The 19,279-nt window shown below is 35.1% G+C and overlaps 1 protein-coding gene across 11 annotated transcripts in view; it reads right to left on the bottom strand.

Moving 5' to 3' along the window:
- The window catches only part of LOC135197036 (CD2-associated protein-like), a 434,027-nt gene that overhangs the window by 170,943 nt on the left and 243,805 nt on the right, over positions 1-19,279 (bottom strand). Inside the window, exon 1 of one of the 11 annotated variants that reach the window (XM_064223956.1) lies at positions 12,711-13,229. The exons of 9 other annotated variants lie outside the window; for them this stretch is intronic. In XM_064223956.1, coding sequence (XP_064080026.1) covers positions 12,711-12,761 — 51 coding nt within the window. In that variant the 5' untranslated portion in view covers positions 12,762-13,229. Of the gene's footprint in view, positions 1-12,710; positions 13,230-19,279 lie in introns of those variants that run through there. One more of the 11 variants, XM_064223969.1, reaches the window with a different exon arrangement.

Raw genomic sequence — 19,279 nt, forward strand, 5'->3', positions numbered from 1 at the left:
ATATATATATATATATATATAAAATATATATATATATATATATATATTATATATATAATTATAAATATTAATATATATAATATATCATATAATAAAATATTTCCAACGTTTTGTAATAAATCATTAATGCATCGTCAGGGAATCTTATGCTTTCTTTGTCTAAGATTTCCTGATGATAAGACAACGAGCAGTTACGAAACGTTGGGAATAATATATTATATATATATATATCATATATATATATATATATATATATATATATATATATATATATATATATATATATATATATATATTATATATATATATATATATACTATATATATATATATATATCTTACATATAGAATATACGTGCGAGCTCGCCCGTATTTGGTTACTCTGACTAATGTAATTATAGTAACGACGCTTCCAATAAATATTGATAACAGCACAAGCGGCGTATATATCTCATTCACCTTTGCTCCTGCTTCACGTGACATGATTCAAAGTTACCTGATTGCAACACAGGATGGAAATCAGGTTGACTGTCGTCGGGTTTGGAAGAACCATAATAATTCAGGAATCAATACACATATATATTTTCATAAGAAAAAAATGCTCGCAATCTGCATATATATATATATAATATTATATATATATATATACTATATAATATATATAATATATATAAATGGTTTGAGTTAGGAAATATATTTGTATAGCTATGTACACACGTTCACATTTATGTATATACGTACATTATAAATATATATATATATATATATATATATATATATATCACACGTGTTTATATACACAGAATACTCTGATTGGCCAAGATGAATAAAGACTGTCGAACAAACAAACGAACAAACAAACAAACAAAAATCATAAATGCAAAATCTCGATGGATCAGAAAGCATCCAAGGGAACCCAAATAACCATACGAATAAAAGCGTAAAAAAAATAAAATAAAAAAAGTGCAAAATATAAACGCTGTAAAATATAAACGGTACGTGAGATAACCAATGCGCAAACAAGAAAAAAACATCCCCCCTTTACCAGAGAAATAAATTATATTCAAAACCATGACGATGACAAAGCAGTCCCTTGTATGACCAAAATTTAGACAGTATACCGAGATGATAACAGACTTGTCTTTAAAAGGAGAGAGAGAGAGCAGAGAGAGAGAGAGAGAGAGAGAGAGAGAGAGAGAGAGAATTATAAGACACATCACAGACATACAACGTTGAAAAGAGAATTATTAAACACGACACAGCCAAGCAATGTTATGAAAAAAATGTCGAGAGAGAGAGAGAGAGAGAGAGAGAGAGAGAGAGAGAGAGAGAGAGAGAGAGAGAGAGAGGACTTTTAAGAGACACGGGTATATTGATGTGTATTTAATAGGTTATTTTTTACATATATATTTTTTTTACATAAGCGAATTCTTTCCGGTGCAAGATTCCTTATAAACTTTACGTTATTCCAAGTATGGGAAGAACAAGAAAAACAAGATGATGATAATAAATATAATCTTAAAAGAATGGAAAGAACAATACAATGATGATAATAATAATAATAATAATAATAATAATAATAATAATAATAATAATAATAATAATAATAATAAATGTCAAAACTATATACTTTTTTTCATAGCCTACATAGTATAGCCTCGGTGTCCTACATTCTAGATCCCCTATTCGCGCTCGAGTTTTATCTAGATCTTTCTCTAGATCTTGGTACAAATGACAAACGACCTCTCTCACGCGAAATCTCAAGATAAGTGCGAGGAGTTGGAGAGCGATCACGCCCTATCGCCACCTACTACATCACGAATTCGTGGTAATTAATCTGAAAATCTGGCTGGGGGTTACCCTTCATTATTCTCATATTCATGAAGATATGGAGCATATAAATCCGGTCAGGTCACGTGGTAATTGCAGAAACGGTTTTATCATTCGGCGAAATGTGGAACATACTTATAGTACTCGAGCCTCGTGCAACCCCATGCAATTCTTATATATATATAGATATATATTATATATATATATATATATATATATATATATAGTATATATATATATATATATATATATATATTATATATATATATATAAAGGTTTGTTCTTGTTTAAATATATTAAGGGTGCAGCGATACATGATTCTTAATAATAAATTTACAATTAACATACAAGCACAATTTCCTTTCACAGTCAACTTCTACCTATATGTTCTCTCTCTCTCTCTCTCTCTCTCTCTCTCTCTCTCTCTCATGCGTGCGCGCGTACACGACCACAACCACCACCACAATCACCACCTACAAATCTCGAAGCAACCACCAACATAACATGAGTACAAAAGTAAAATTTTTTTTTAGTAGTAATCGTTGTACTACTAGTCGTGGGATGGTAACTATCAGAGGAGCAGTTAGTGACCATCCCTCTAAGTGTGGCATTCAAAAGAGGTGAAATAACCAATTCATTAGCAGTGATAGTAGTAGTAGTAGTACCTATCAAAAGGAACAGTTAGTTACCAGCCCTCTAAGTGTGGCATTTAAAAGGAGGAAATCCCGCAAATACCGAAGTCATGTTAACCTAAAGTATAAAGGCGAGAAGAAGAAATCTGGGGAAGACGTGACCCACCCACCTCCACCCGCTGGTTCACCTTGTCTTAATAACGGTGCCTAAGCTGCAAAAGGCATATGTACGCACGATTGTAAAACCTATTTCGGCCCTCTTCTCTCTCTCTCTCTCTCTCTCTCTCTCTCTCTCTCATTTAATAGTAAGGTGCATGTAGTTCATGCCTGCAGATAATTAACACAACGGTGCAAAGTGAAACTCGAATGGTAATTAGCCTCGAATGATATAATAAATTGATCAGCTCTAAAGACGATGCGAAGAAAATGTACATACATATTCTCTCTCTCTCTCTCTCTCTCTCTCTCTCTCTCTCTCTCTTTAATACACACATCCCTACACACACACACACAAAACACGGTCAAAATATGAACCCTTTCAGGAACCTACTACCTGGACGCTCTACAAATCCAGATGACAACACGACGATTGAGAGAGAGAGAGAGAGAGAGAGAATTACTAACTGGCCACTGCACAGGCCAAACGTCGAGGGCCACATGATGTCACCTTGAGGCAGATACCAATACTTTCAATTTCATTCGTTTGAATCGTGAACAATGACGAATAATACTTTTAGTCATTTGTCTCTTGTGAGAAATTAAAAAACACTGAACCGTGACGTTTTAAAGCGACGAAAGCCTTTTTGTTCTAAATTAAAGCAATCTTGAGGTTGTGTAACACTGCGGTCAACAGGCGTTTTAAACACGTATACTTGATTCGGCACTGCAATACTTCAAGACAAAGACTTATTAACTGCGAAATGATGTGAAGGTTTAAAGAAATTAAATTATGGAGTTTTAAATAAAAAAAATTTAATCCTTTGACTCACTTCCAGTAATATGCGAAAACGAATCAATTTGCAATTGAAGAGTACATTTCAAAGAAGGTTACTCAGCGAGTCTTTAAAAAATATATATTAATTCACTGCGAAAAATACAAACAATTATGGCGTACTAATCAATGATGCAAAGTAAAGGCTTTAATCACATCATACCATTTCCAAACATATATGCGCATGCGCGTTCTCAAAAAAAAATTACGCGAAAATAAACAAGGCGTGATTTGACCTCCTGCTTACTCGGGACGCGTGCAAGATTTCCCCCCTCACGCTAAAGTTGTCAACATTACATTCCTAACTTAAGGTGGAGTGGTCTTCGTAATTAATACTCAAAATTAGTGCTACTCATACTAACAATGAGGATCAAACAAAAAGGCCACAAATTAAACACTTTCATATACTCTCATTTATAAGTGGAAACACAATAATAGAAGAGAAACAGTCTCTAAACTCAGTGCGCCAAATAAATTAAAACTTGCTAAAATCTATGGTCCAATAGAGCCTTGTTTCACCAACGAAAACTAAAATAAATACACTACACTTTATTAGAAATAATTTTCCTGTACTGTTTAACAAGCATATTATTAATGTTTTACATTTTTATTCTAATAAATAAATCATAAATATCCTATCCTAAAATTCCTGTATCCTTAACTCAACGCAAAATACCTTTTTCAGACCTTTCCTACCCACCCACAACAACAACAAAGTAGCTTGTAAGCTTACTCCCCGAGTAAGCGAAACCATGAACAGCTGAACGGTCCAGTCATGCGGTTATGAGAATCAAATCAGAAAATCATTACGAATCGTTAATGAGATGATGTAAAATGCAGTGTCCGAATAATTACTTTCACTTCCATCAACTGGGAAATGTTCAACTGACATCAAATGAATAGACGCTTTATGATTATGTCTGGAAGACAATAGCAACAATTTGGGTTATGATGAAAAAAATGTAAAAATTTAAAAAAATCCAACGAAATTGAGTTTCTTTTATATCATATTTTCAGAATTTTCATGATGTCGTTCGTACTCTAGTTGACTGCAATATATATGTATATATATATATATATATATATATATATATATATATAATATATATATATATATAATATATATATATAATAATAATAATAATAATAATAAAAGGAGCACATAAAAACGCCAAAGTATAGAGAGAAAATACTATTTTGGCGTTTTTACGGGCTCCTTTTATTAGATGGAATTCTGTTGTAACAAGAACATTTTTACCAGTCATATATAATATATATATATATATCATATATATTATATATATATATATATTAATATATATTACACATATATATACATGTCATATCACATTACCGCGATTCATATACATACCATACATCGAGCTACAAAATGTCCTTTAATAACTTATTCGCTCTACCTCGGAATTAATATATTTTCCATATATGTTAACCGACAGATTTCTTATCGACTAAAAAATTCCCCTTCGGTTAACATATATGAAAAATATATTAATTCCGAGGTAGAGCGAATTATCTATTGAAGGAAATTTGTAGCTCGAGTTATTTGATATATATATATATATATATATATATATATATATATATATATATATATATATTTACATTAAGAAAGTGGAATATAAGAAACTTGACGAAACCGTAAAAAGATTTTCCCTGAAACTTGTTGTCAACCTGTGCTGAATAAAAGGAAACACACACATACACACACAGAGCAAGTCTGAAGAAAGGTTCTTCCATGGTTAAGGTACCATCACTACCATTCTCTTTCCATAAACATTTACCACCATCACCTCAATTCTCAAGAACGCTCCCACTCGCCACTAGTTCCAATTAACTACTAATTTATATTTTTTTTATTGTACGCCACAAGTTATATTACGGCCATCGTAAAACTAACAGAGAGAGAGAGAGAGAGAGAGAGAGAGAGAGAGAGAGAGAGAGAGAGAGAGAGAGAGAGAGAGAGAGCAAAGCAAAAAAGACTCCAAAATCAATTTCTCATTCCTCATTATTTCTTTGGCATTTGGAATCCATTATCTTTTGCCTTTTGGAATCCATTGATTTTTTTTTTTTTTTTGGCATTTTGGGAATTCAATATCTTTTTGGCATTTTGGGAATCCATTATTTTTGGCATTTTAGAATTATTATTTTTTGGGCGTTTTGGAATCCATTATTTTTCTGGCATTTCGGAATCAATTTTTTTATTAGCATTTTGGAATCGAATAATATAAATATGGATAACATACAAACATAGTAACACAATACTCCCCATACCTTGAACTTTAACCTATTTTATCATCTGCAAATACTAGAAACACACGGACTATAACGTATAACATATACAATATTATCAATGTGGAAATCGAACAACTTTATACCATCATTAATTCAGAAGCACAAGCGAACAGACTAATCAAACACCGTCCCCCCCCCCTCCCAATCTGACCTCGACCCAACCCTAGTTACGAAAGCCACAAACAAGGAACATTAAACATACCACTCCTTACTAATCTCGGCAATCAGAGAGGAATTTTGATTCCTATTTTTGATCGTCAGCGAACCGATTTTTTTTTTTAAAGAACCGAGGTCAACTCTGCGGTCAGAGAGACAATTAGCCTCCACCCCCCACCCCCCCACCGCCCCAGGAGACATGAATGACCTTTGATGTATTGTTTGTTTGTATGGTGTCTTCTTACGTCGCATGGAACCAGCGTTTATTCAGCAACGGGACCAATGGCTTTAACGTGACTTCCGAACCACGTCGAGATTCGTGAACTTATATCACCAGAAATACACATCTTTCACACCTCAGTGGAATGCTGGAGAGACCTCTGATGTTGCAGATTCCCTCCTACATCAATAATTGTCTCCCACTGCCAGGACGGGCGCGCAAAAATACCGGTAACCGCTGACGCAATATTTCATAATCTCTCTCTCTCTCTCTCTCTCTCTCTCTCTCTCTCTCTCTCTCTCAACGTCATCAAGTCAGGACCTCGGATCGTTGGCTCTTTAGTTCAAAATTCATAAATTAAATTATATATTCATACAGACATATATTTTTATTTATTTAAAGGACTTGGGCATTTTAAAATCTAAATGATTATGATACTAATTGGTACGAAAAATTTTTTATCACATCCAACTCACTTCATTATCCATCAAAAATGATCAAGATCATTATGACGCTCATGTCAAATGGCCGCGCAGTGAAGACATTAACAGAAATATGAGATAAAAACGCGTCAAAAAATATAAATATAAAACTAACAGTGACCTTTAACGTAGGGAAATGGACTTCAAGTTTATATACAGAAATATGTTCAGTTACAGAACTGCAGAAAATGGACCATCAGCAACATAATAAGTCGCATCTCTGCTCAGCAAAAAGGAGGAGGAGAAGCTCTCCAAATTATCTCTTGAATAACATACTATTTTTTTCTTAAGTTATGACTTCTATGCACTGAGAAAACACTTTCAAAATAAAGTAAAATGATGAACAGGGGGTGAATCTCCCATGAATTTCAACGTACGAAGTAAGGTTTTATATATATATATATATATATATACACGTGTGTGTGTGTGTGTGTATAAAAAATATATATTGTATATATCATAATATTATATAATATATTTATAATATATAATATTAATTATATATATATGAATTATATATATATATATAATATATAATATATATATTATAATATATATAATATAATTAAATATATATTAAATATATTATATTATATATATATAGGTATATGATATATATATATATATATAAAGATATATATATGTATATATATATATATATATATATATACCTATAGATACATGGCCTTTGTGTAACTCAACTTTTACAATTAGATAAGGTAAACTCGGCATTTGTTTTGGCTACGATATACTACAACTCTCAAAGCCACTTTATATGCTGACTCAATTTCTGTCAGAGAGAGAGAGAGAGAGGTGCTGACATTTACCTAGAAGGAAGGGCGTTCGTACGTTCGCGGAGAAAGAAAAGAGACAATGGATCGTGCTGGCCTGGGGCCTCAAACGATTACTATTATCCTGCCGACTTCGGGAGTGACAAGGGTAGCTGTCAACAAACACCCCCCCCCCCCCCCCCACCACCACCATCACCACCCCGAAAGAGCTCATCACTGTCGAAGCATCGAGATCACCAAATGGGATTATAGGCGCTTTTTTCTCGAGTTCCAAAGACGTCAACACTTGCTTTTATATCCGTTTTGCCGTTACTGTTTCTTCCCGTTGTTCATTTATATTGTTTTGCTCTGTTGATCATAGACTGAACAGTTGCCCGTCTCGGTTGTAGCTCGGCTCGGCCAACGCGGAACCAGAGGAATTTATTTCTGGTGATAGAAATTCATTTCTCGATACAATGTGATTCGGATCCCACAATAAGCTGTAGGTCCCGTTGCTAAGTAACCAATTGGTTCCTAGTCACGTCAAAATATCTAATCCTTCGGGCCAGCCCTATGAGAGCTGTTAATCAGCTCACTGGTCTGGTAAAAGTTAGATACACTTAACTCAGTTGTAACTGGGATTACAATGGTGTTCAGAAACTTGAATTATGCTTTATGAAAGTATATTATTATACTTTAAAGTATAATTCAACTTTCTGAACGTCAATTTTAATCATGGCTAGGTGGGACGAACAACTTTCTTTTCATTTTGTGATCGACACAGTATCCCTAGCGCGGAGATAAACATAATCTCACTCTATCTACACGTGAAATCTTTAATGGAGGCAAACTGCAATGACATAGAACGTATCAGACCCCACCCGCCCCTTTGACACAAAAAAAACACAATCATCAAAAAATAACAAAAACAACAATCATCCAATCTCCCGTAGCGGGTGCTGAGCTCATCCGTGCACTCTGTAAATTCGGCATCCCGCTCTCTCTCTCTCTCTCTCGGCCCAAATCACTAGCTCGATTTATCGACAAAAAACAAAATAATAAATAACTCCTTTGTGCTCTCCACACTCACTCGTCATCATCTCCACAGATTTAATCCAAAGAGCAGGTGATTATCTCATACTCGAGCCACACTCCCATTTCCCGGAGATGAGGAGGTCATGGGGGGGGGGGGGGGATGGGGGAGGGAAGGATCTGCCTGCAGAAGCATAACGGACACGTTCGTTATACCAGGTCCGCCGGAAGCGCGCTGTTTTGGCGGACTACGCCCACCTGTGTGACACTAACTTCCTTTCCTTGACCGCCCATGAGAGTCTCTCTCTCTCTCTCTCTCTCTCTCTCTCTCTCTCAAACACACACAATTTCACCCTGCCCCTACTGGCCGTCCCTCCGACAGTCACCCATTCCTTCACCCATGCACCCGAGGATCGATTCTCTTTTCACCTAAACACCAACCCACCCATTCTCTTTCCATCCACGCTTGTATCCGTTCCTCAACCGTGTATGAACAACCATTCTTACTAATTCACTCATCCTTCCATCGCGTTTCCCTTTATTCATCCATACACAAATTATACAATGTATAAAATAGAATACAGAATTCAGTCTAAAGCTCAAGCGCTGGGGCCTATGAGGTCATTAAAAAAAAGGTCGAAGTTCCACTACGAAACAAATGTTAAGGGTGGAAAGTCTCCTGGAAGAAAGAGTATGAATGGGGGTACAGTAAAGGGAAAGACTACACAAATTATGGTAAGTAGTTCATCTCTCTTTATCTCTCTCTTCCTCCAGGACATTCACAGGAGTTTCTCAGCCATTACAGAGTCGTCTCCCTCCTTCCCTCCCTCTGACTTCCGTTTATATATTTCACCCACCATCATAATTAAGTACTTTCTATTATCGTCTGGTTCTCTTCTACAGCGACTGCTAATTCGCCTCTTTCATTTTCACGTTATTTATACTATGGTTGGACAAGTAATGGTGAAGGTACTAAGTAAAATATTAATCTTAAATACAACAAGAAAGAAAACGATAATAGTTAAAACATCCCTGGGAGTATCATACGAAGTAATAAAATATATAAAAACAGTTTATAAATCTTATAAACAACTATAACAGAACTTTATGAAAGTTTTTTTTTAAATATTCCATCATGTACAGAGCTTCATAGGGCAGAGTAAGAATTGGAATTAATCTCTTGAGTTAATTACTAGCGCAAATTCTCTCTCTCTCTCTCTCTCTCTCTCTCTCTCTCTCTCTCTCTCCATACACACACACACATTACCATGTGGACAGCCATTCCAATTTCAGTGGTTACTCCCAAGTCACGTGGATGCCCAAAAGCATAATCATAAAAGAGTCACATCTTGGAAACATTTACCCCCCACCCCCTTTCTATTTTTCTCTACAAAAGGAACAACCACCACCGCCCCCAGCCTCCTAAAGGCGGCAATGCCCTCTCGAAGTGCACAGTTCTTTTGGAAAGTACTGTACAAACACCGTTGTCGCCCATGTTTGGAAGGAGGTCGCTAAAATCGTGCAACGGCAGATCAGATCGACTTCTCTCTCTCTCTCTCTATCTCTCTCTCTCTCTCTCTTTGTCTTTGTCTTTGTCTTCTGTTCTTCCATCTGGGAAAGGTGGAGCGTTTATATAGTGAGGAAGACGATGATATGTGATGATGATGTTGATGTAATGCTATACCTGATGATGAGGGAGAATACGATAGAATGACAATGATGATGATATGGGAAGAAAGGACAGAAGGCAGAAGGCCGTTAAAAATGAAGATGACCACGACGACAAGAATGACTATGATGATGATGCTGATAATGATAAAAGATGGTGGACACGAAGAAGGAAAAGAAAGGCATATAAAAAAAATGTCGAAGAATAAAAAAAAGAAAAAAAAAAGGCAATGCTCAAGATGGCGATAGGAGAGGGTACGAGGGTCACATACACTTCGAGGAGGACACCTCTTTCCCAAGATGTCAGCGCGAGAGGCGACTGACTGATCTCTTAACCCTTGAGAACAAACGCCAATAGGGTCTCTCTCTCTCTCTCTCTCTCTCTCTCTCTCTCTCTCTCTCTCTCTCTCTCTCCTGTCATTTCCGTCCGTCTGGAAGAAGCTGCTTCTCGTTATCTTACTCGATCGGGAAGATCTACTCAGAATTATCTTAAAATGATTGAGAAGATAATTCAGCATTATCTTAAATGACTGGGAAGATCTGTTCAGCATTATCTTAAACGGTTGGGAAAATAAGTTCAGCATTATATTAAAATGATTGGGAAGATCTGCTCAGCATTATCTTGAATGATTGGGAAGATAAGTTCAGCATTATCTTAAAACTGATCGTTAAATTCTGTTCAGCATCATCTCACTCGATCAGGAAGATCTGCTCAGCATTATCTTGAATGATTGGGAAGATCTGCTCAGCATTTTCTAAAATAATTGGAAAGACAAGTTCAGCATTATCTTAATCGATCGGGAAGATCTGCTCAGGTTTATCTTAAAAAGATTGGGATGACCTGCTCAGCATTATCTTAAATGATCGGGAAGCCCCGCTCTGCAGTATCTTAAATGATCGGGAAGCCCCGCTCTGCAGTATCTTAAATGATCGGGAAGCCCCGCTCTGCAGTATCTTAAATGATCGGGAAGCCCCGCTCTGCAGTATCTTAAATGATCGGGAAGCCCCGCTCTGCATTATCTTAAATGATTGGGAAGATCTGCTCAGCATTATCTTAATCGATCGGGAAGAGTTGCTAGGTATTATCTTAACCAGAAAAATCTGCTTCCCATTATCCCAGTCCGCCAGGAAAATCTCTTTGTATTTTTATTTTGATCGATAATGGGAAAATTTCTTCCCATTACCTCAATCCCAGGAAAATACCCATTATCTTCATCTATCAAAAAATGAGTTTCCATGTTATGGTTTAGTAATGTTCAGTATCAGGGACAAGACAGTGAACAAAAAGTCATTATATATATACATATATACACACACACACACACACATATATATATAATATATATATATATATATATATGTAAACATATTTGTACATCACCCCTACTAAGACGATGTTTATAAGCATCAAACCATAAATATATAAGCTTTGGGAAAAAAACTGCGATTTCACGTATGTTGAATATTCCTGCTTAATAAACAACAAGTGCAAAACAAACAACCTCTCTCTCTCTCTCCCTCACACACACACTATATAATTAGTATATATATATATATATATATATATATTATAATATATATATATATATATTATACACACACACACACACATCACACTCACCAATACCTCAGCGACAATGCTGCAAACCCCAAGTATAAAATAAATAAAACAAAAAACTACCTGAAAATACCGGTAATTTTTCTATCACACGACGATTCTCACTCGGCACCGAAGTAGGTAATGGGGTCCCTTTAGGAGACCGTTTGAGATACTTACGTTTTGCCGTTCCATTAGCGTTTGCCGTCATCACAGAGAGCGTAAGCACTCACTTTTCTCTCGTTTTCGGAAAGGGCTTTTTTTTCCCCTCGGGAATGAAGCGTTCGGTACGGCTATTAGCTTTTGTGAAGAGTGACATTCGACATACTATTTTGATTTCTAAATATTATTCTATAATGTGTGTGTGTGTGAGTATCGGAGTGTGACATAATATAATCAGCAATATACACTATGTATATATATATATATATATATATATATATATATAAATATATACACATATATATACACACACACACACACATATATATATATATATTATATATATGTATATATAAATATATATATACTATATATATATATATATACATAGATATATATATATATAATTATTATTATAGTGTGTGTGTGTATATACATACATATATATAGATATATATATATATATATATATATATATATATATATGATATAGAGAGAGAGAGAGAGATATATATATAGATAGAGAGAGAGAGAGAGAGAGAGAGAGAGAGAGAGAGAGAGAGAGAGCAGACAACGCGAAAATAAGGATAAACTTATATATATAAATACGTATACATGTAAAAATACATAAATAGCTAGGTATGTATATTTACTTATATATTCAATATATATATATATATATATATATATATATATATATATATATATATATATATATATACATATAAAGTAACCTGATGATAATTTTTCTTCACACAACTTGGCACCACCTCACACCGAATTTCAAAAGCACAGGAAAAAAAGCAGTCCTACTCAAACGACAAATAAAATAAGGTCAAAATCCGGTGGCACTCATACCTGAGAATCCTTCAGGAAAGGCAGAAACTTGAAGGTGCCCTGGATGACCATTGTGATTAGAACGCCAAGACCACCACACAATGGTTCTTGGGTCTTGTTTGCAGTCCCACAAAGGACGCCCCGATAAGTTCCCTTGATGCAAAACTCACTTCTCGAGTTTGTTGTTACAAACTGAAGCAGTTCCTTGTCATGGGGGCAGTTATAGAAGTCGAGTGTGTACTCCTCGTCCACCCCGAGTTTTATAGCACCTCAATATCCCAACACCATTTCAGAGGCGCCGCAGGACATAGAAGCACCTGACACACACACTGGTTCTCTTCTTTTATATCTTGTTTACAACTCTGTGTCGCGTTCTTTTCTGCTCATCGAACGCGAGAGAGTCGATCAACACTGAACACTGGGATAACCGAGCGAGTATCTCTACAATACTTGGCAGTCGTCCTTATAAAATCCACATGATGCGTCAGTCAAAACGTTCGGCCCTTTTCGCGTCAAATTGCCACCGTCTGCGAGATCGTACGTTTATTCCTGAGGGTGGGAATCAAACGCCATTTATCATAGAATACATATCAAAGTCACATTAATCATGACAAACTCTTAGTATATTAAAACAAATCTGCGAGAGAACGATGTCACGATTCAACCAAAAGTTCCAGCCAAAATAAGAACATAGAACACGACGTCCTCTCCAGCAGATAAAAGTCCTTATGATGCCCTTCCTAGCATCGGTTACGCGAGACATACATACGCACAAACAAACACACACACATACACACACACACACACGCACTCAAAAACTCCCGGTATCTCTTAAACACCCGGACACGCACCTCCGCAAAGCACTCGGTCCAGGGACCTACTGACTGGAGTCTGGCGGATGGAACGCGAAACGAGAGACCTGGAAACCAACAGATCCTGCGAGTTGGACGGGAACAGAGGGAGACACTCTCTCTCTCTCTCTCTCTCTCTCTCTCTCTCTCTCTCTCTCTCTCGCACGCAAGTCATTTAATGGGTACAAATTCCTTACGTAACAGTTAGTCGTTCATAATACACCTTTTTTAACTTTGCAAACAAAAAACGAACACTCGCCTTATAAATACTTGAGATACGATGGCCTTTTTTTTTTCCCCTTCGATAAGCAATTACAATCATATTCTACCAGAAGGAAATGAGCCACAACGGTGTCCGAGAGTGAAAGGTGGAAATGAATAATGAATAATAATAGTTTCACTAATCCCATCACCCAATTGCACTACAGTTGCGAAATAGCGAATATCAATCTGCAATTGATTCAGAGCATCTAACTTTAATGACCAGATCTCCCTTTGCATCAACGGACTGACGTCACATTGCAATTGCGCAACTGAATGAAAAGCGATGATGAAGTGAAAAATGAAATCAAATGTTAGCGACAGAGGAAAAGGCAATTTTCCTGTTAAAGAAACTCATAATGCTGTCAAACTTAAACTTTAACCAATAACAATATTATTACCAATAACTGAAAAAAACAACGGTACTGAAAGTACTATTTCAGATCAAACAAAAAATAACTCATAACGCTCTAAAACTTAAACCAATATATATATGAACTAAAGAAACGGCACTAAAAGTCATATTTTTATCAAACAAACAAAAAATAACCCATAAAGCTCTCAAAAGTAAACTTTAATATATTAACACCAATAACTAAAAACACAACGGTACTAAAAGTACTTTTTCAGATCAAACAAAAAATAACCCATAACGCTCTCAAACTTAAACTTTAACCAATAAAGATATTAACACCAATAACTAAAAAACACAACGGTACTAAAAGTTCATATTTCTTATTAGAAAAAAAAATCATTCATAACACTGTAAAACTTCAATCTTAACTATAACAACAATGATAACAAATAACCATTTTAACAACAACAATACTCCAGAATCCCAGCTGACTTTGACAAGTAGGCCTAAAAACCCCCGACGAAAACCTCTTGACAAGACGTCGCTAGGTCTAAGCACCGGCCCAGAACCTGTACAAAAGGACCCCGGGGCATGTTATGGAGAATTCCCGAGGATTACGACGCCCCCAACATCTCCATAAGCTCCGTAAAGGATCCTTGGTAAGTAAGTATCTCTCGTTGGTTGGAAGGCTACATGTAACCTCTTAGGAATGCACGGCCATGATCCGAAGTCATGTTGCTGTCAGTATTATTATCATATACTGGATATTCTCCTATTATTATCAACTGCGTTATAAGAGCACCTGTCTGGCGCCGTTACCAAAACTATGAATAATAATAATAATAATAATAATAATAATAATAATAATAATAATAATAATAATAATAATGTGTGTAATAAAAATCGACAACTATATAGTAAACATATATATATATATATATATATATATATATATATATATATATATATATATATATATATATTATATATATACTATATAATTGTGGATTTTTATTACACTCACAGTTTTTCACGAGATTGTTAATTTCTTTGTAATCAATAATAATAATAATAATAATAATAATAATAATAATAATAATAATAATTTTCAGGCGGTAGGTAAGCATATTCTTCGTAAACATAACAAGGAATGATGGAAATGACACCACAACGTCCCTAGGAAATATAATACCGTTTCAAGACACAGATCCACTAACGGCCAGTCAATCAAATGTACTGTGCCCTTGGAACACGACTGTGCAAGAAACGGAACGAGTGACGGTTCTGGAGCGACGTAACATATACCTACAGAAGAACTACTTCCCTCTGGACCGCATTCCGCAGACAATACCTTGTACCGTGTATACGTGCCCACAATGAGAGATGGCGATGAAAAAAAAAAAAAGGAATATAGAGTCGAATTTAGGCCAAAGATCAAGCGCTGAAACTGAAAGTGGCTGCAAAAGGTCTGAAACGTGTATAACAAGAGGAAAACCTCAAAGCAGTTGCACTATGAATCCATTGTTAGGAGAGGCTGGAAGGTATGAAGAGAGATTATGATCGCAGGCCGATTAATAGGAATGAAATGGGTGGCAGCTATAGGGGGCCGAAGGGAGGTTGCAAAGAACCGCAAGTAATGCTTACAGTGCACCGCATGAAGTGCTCTGATAGCACTAACCCCCCGCCCCACGGGGGAAAAAGTAATGTATTATAAAGATATGAGCTTCAAGTACAATGTCTACTTATGCATTTTTTCTTACGATACTACAAACACGTATTCTTTTTTTCTCAGATATTCTAGAGAATTATTCATCCCTAAGACACTGTCTTTGAGGTATCCAGGTATATCATACTACTTATGGCTGGCATCCTTGGGCATTCTGTAAGAGCAAACTTTTCTACTAACTCTATTGTCCCCTTTGTCCTTGAAAGTAAATCTGAGACCTGTATACCAGTTATTCTGCATTAGTCCTTTTTTCTAAATCTTCTTTTATGAAAAATAGAACACAGTAACAGCTCATGCTAAAAGGCCATCTTAACACCACCACTCATTCAGCAATATCAAGAATTGACAGTTTTTTTTATTGTCATAATAAAAGTCTAGGACATTATCTTCTATTCGTTCATTCCCTCTTCATCCCTCATTCTCCGTCAGTCATTAGTACATCAAACTAGGTACCGTGAACTAGTGATGCCTCCTTAGGATGCCATCCTATCAAGATCTGCCGTATTCTGCCAGTCATTCTAAAAGGTGAAGTCCGTCTATAATAATAAAGATCAAGGTATGAATCTTCGATTTCCACTAATCAGAAATCACCGTGGACTATACAAATCCTAACGTTACAGTAGTATCATCTACATCTTCTTAGAAATATCAGCCGGTGTCGGTCTGATGAGGGAATCTAATCTCTGGGGCCATTAATGAATTCCAATCAATAATCTAGAGGATGGCAAAAGACAGGGTTAATGAGACAACTAAACAAATTAAGTTCACGGCTGCCGGCCAAGAGACACGACTACACTGCACCATTATACGGGCCAGCTCTCGCAGAGACAATGTATATAAAACTATATGTATATATATGTATATATATATATATATATATATATATATATATATATATATATATTCCTGGTTATAATGATTAGAAGTGACAATGTTTATCGTTTTTGACGAGCAACGTCCCTCGTCACAAAATTGAAAACAATAAGTGAAAACAGGACGATAACGAACAGAAAAGAAAAACCACGTCGATACTGCCATGATAAAAAATGAGATAAAACGAAGATAAAAACGAACTTTGGGAAGATATCAGAAGCATTTCTATTACTTTTTCCCGAAAGTGAAAACGGTGACGATAACGCAGGTGATCCCACACAAGAACTTTCGACTGGCAACTATCGTGATATCTAAATACTATCATGATATCTAATATTACTATTATCATAATCATCCCCTCTTCAAATCCAAAATATAATGAAAACGAAGATGATGAAGGCTATAATGACCACTTGCAGGAATGCGGAGACAAAGGAATTTTCTCTGACAATGCAACACCGCGCCTGGAAGTTATGTCTGACAGAGAGAGAGAGAGAGAGAGAGAGAGAGAGAGAGAGAGAGAGAGAGAGAGAGAGAGAGAGAGAGAGAGAGAGAGAGAGAGAGCAGCAGCAGCAGCAGTCTCCCTTGGGATTCTGCCAATAACTGGCGAGTTTCCATCTGATGTTGCTTCGACCCTGCTGCTGCTGCTGCATCAGTTGTGCACCTTAAAAAAAAAATAAATAAAAAAAAAATAAACGGAACGTAGGTGGCTGATAATGCAAGTTGAAAAAAAGTGAAAGCTGCGATGGGAGAAAATCTCTCATGGACAACAACAACAACAACAACATCAACAACAACAACAACAGGAACAACACCAACAACAACAGAAACAACATTAACAATAACAACATCATAAAACAAATGTTATCATTATAATACGAAAATCAACAATAATAATAGTGTAAAATCATCTTCAAAACTGCAATAACAATGATACCTATGCTAACATAAAACTTCATTATTAAAATTATACTCTCATGGACAACAACAACAACAACAACAGAAACAACAACAATAACAACAACAACAACAACATAAAACAACAAATATTATCATAATACAAAAAGCAACTAATAATGATAATGTAAAATTCTAAACACTGCAATAACAATGATACCTATGCTAATATAAAACTTCACTATTAAAATTAGAAATATCCAGAACTCGGAAAATAATTACCAACAAAAACTATAATAATAATAATAATTTAAAATTATTCTGAAAACTGTAACAACAATGAGAATTATACTAAAACAAAACTCCATCACTAAAATTTTTAATAATTTCAATAACAAGGACAAAAAATCCTATTAACAACAGCAACAATCAACTTTATGTTATCATCATAACACAAAAATCATAACACAAAAATCATAAAACAAAAGTCAATGAGAAAAATAGCAACAATAATAAATACGTAAAATTATTCTGAAAACTGCAATAACAATGGTAATGATACTAATACGAAACTCCAATACTAACATTTTAAATAATATAAAACAAAAATTCAGATCTACACCAACTGCATTAACAAAAATATAACAAAACAATAAAGAACCTTCAATAATGGCAGTCATAATATTTACCAGGATTTTTTCACGGAATAATTTAACAATACATTTTTTGTGACCTAAAAATAAACATTTCCATGAAATAAAAGGTATTCTCTTCGTTTCGTTTATTCAAATAGGCAACATTCCAAATTATTTATTTTAAATCATGGAGAGCACAGACTTAAATATTTAAAAGTTAAGAAATATAATATAAAGCAGTTTATCCTTGAAATCATCGATATTCTAAGAAATGCATTCATATAACGCTTGTATTCAACTCGTTTTGAATTGCAAAACGTAACAAAAATAAATCGATAAAAGTGATAATCTCTCTGACACAGGCTTATACATGAAGAAGATCTACAGCGCAGATTACGTCCTCAATAGCACAGGAATATCATCGGGATACATAAGAAAACAATGTGGAAACCATGCTCTCTCTCTCTCTCTCTCTCTCTCTCTCTCTCTCTCTCTCTCAAACACACACGCCTTCCATGAAAGCGTATAAAACTGTTGATGCCTAGGAAGTTTCTCGCACAATGGCCATCCACGATTCTGTAGTTACGGTTAAATGTCAACTGGTTTATCTCTGGCGCCACCCCTTGTCGGGGGAAACGGCTCAATTTCGAATATATATATATAATATATATATATTATATATATATACTATATATATATATAATATATATATATATTAATAACAACTAATGCAAATGAAATCCGTACATACCAGTTTCATCATAAACAAAAAAAAGCAAAAAAAAAAAAAAAAAAAAAAAAGTGATAAGAGCAAACAAAACATCAGATTACGTAATAAAACATCCCAAGAGGACCAAGGAATGAGTTTTATTTTACATTCAATATTGGGAATGTTAAAAAAGCGTTCCAAATACTGTGGGTAAATAAATCAGTTCATTTGAAAAACATAGATATTGCGCTTTCAAGTGTCTTTCAAACTATTTTCTGAACAG

The sequence above is a fragment of the Macrobrachium nipponense genome, chromosome 18 (assembly GCF_015104395.2).
Source record: "Macrobrachium nipponense isolate FS-2020 chromosome 18, ASM1510439v2, whole genome shotgun sequence".
NCBI classification, from domain to species: domain Eukaryota; kingdom Metazoa; phylum Arthropoda; class Malacostraca; order Decapoda; family Palaemonidae; genus Macrobrachium; species Macrobrachium nipponense.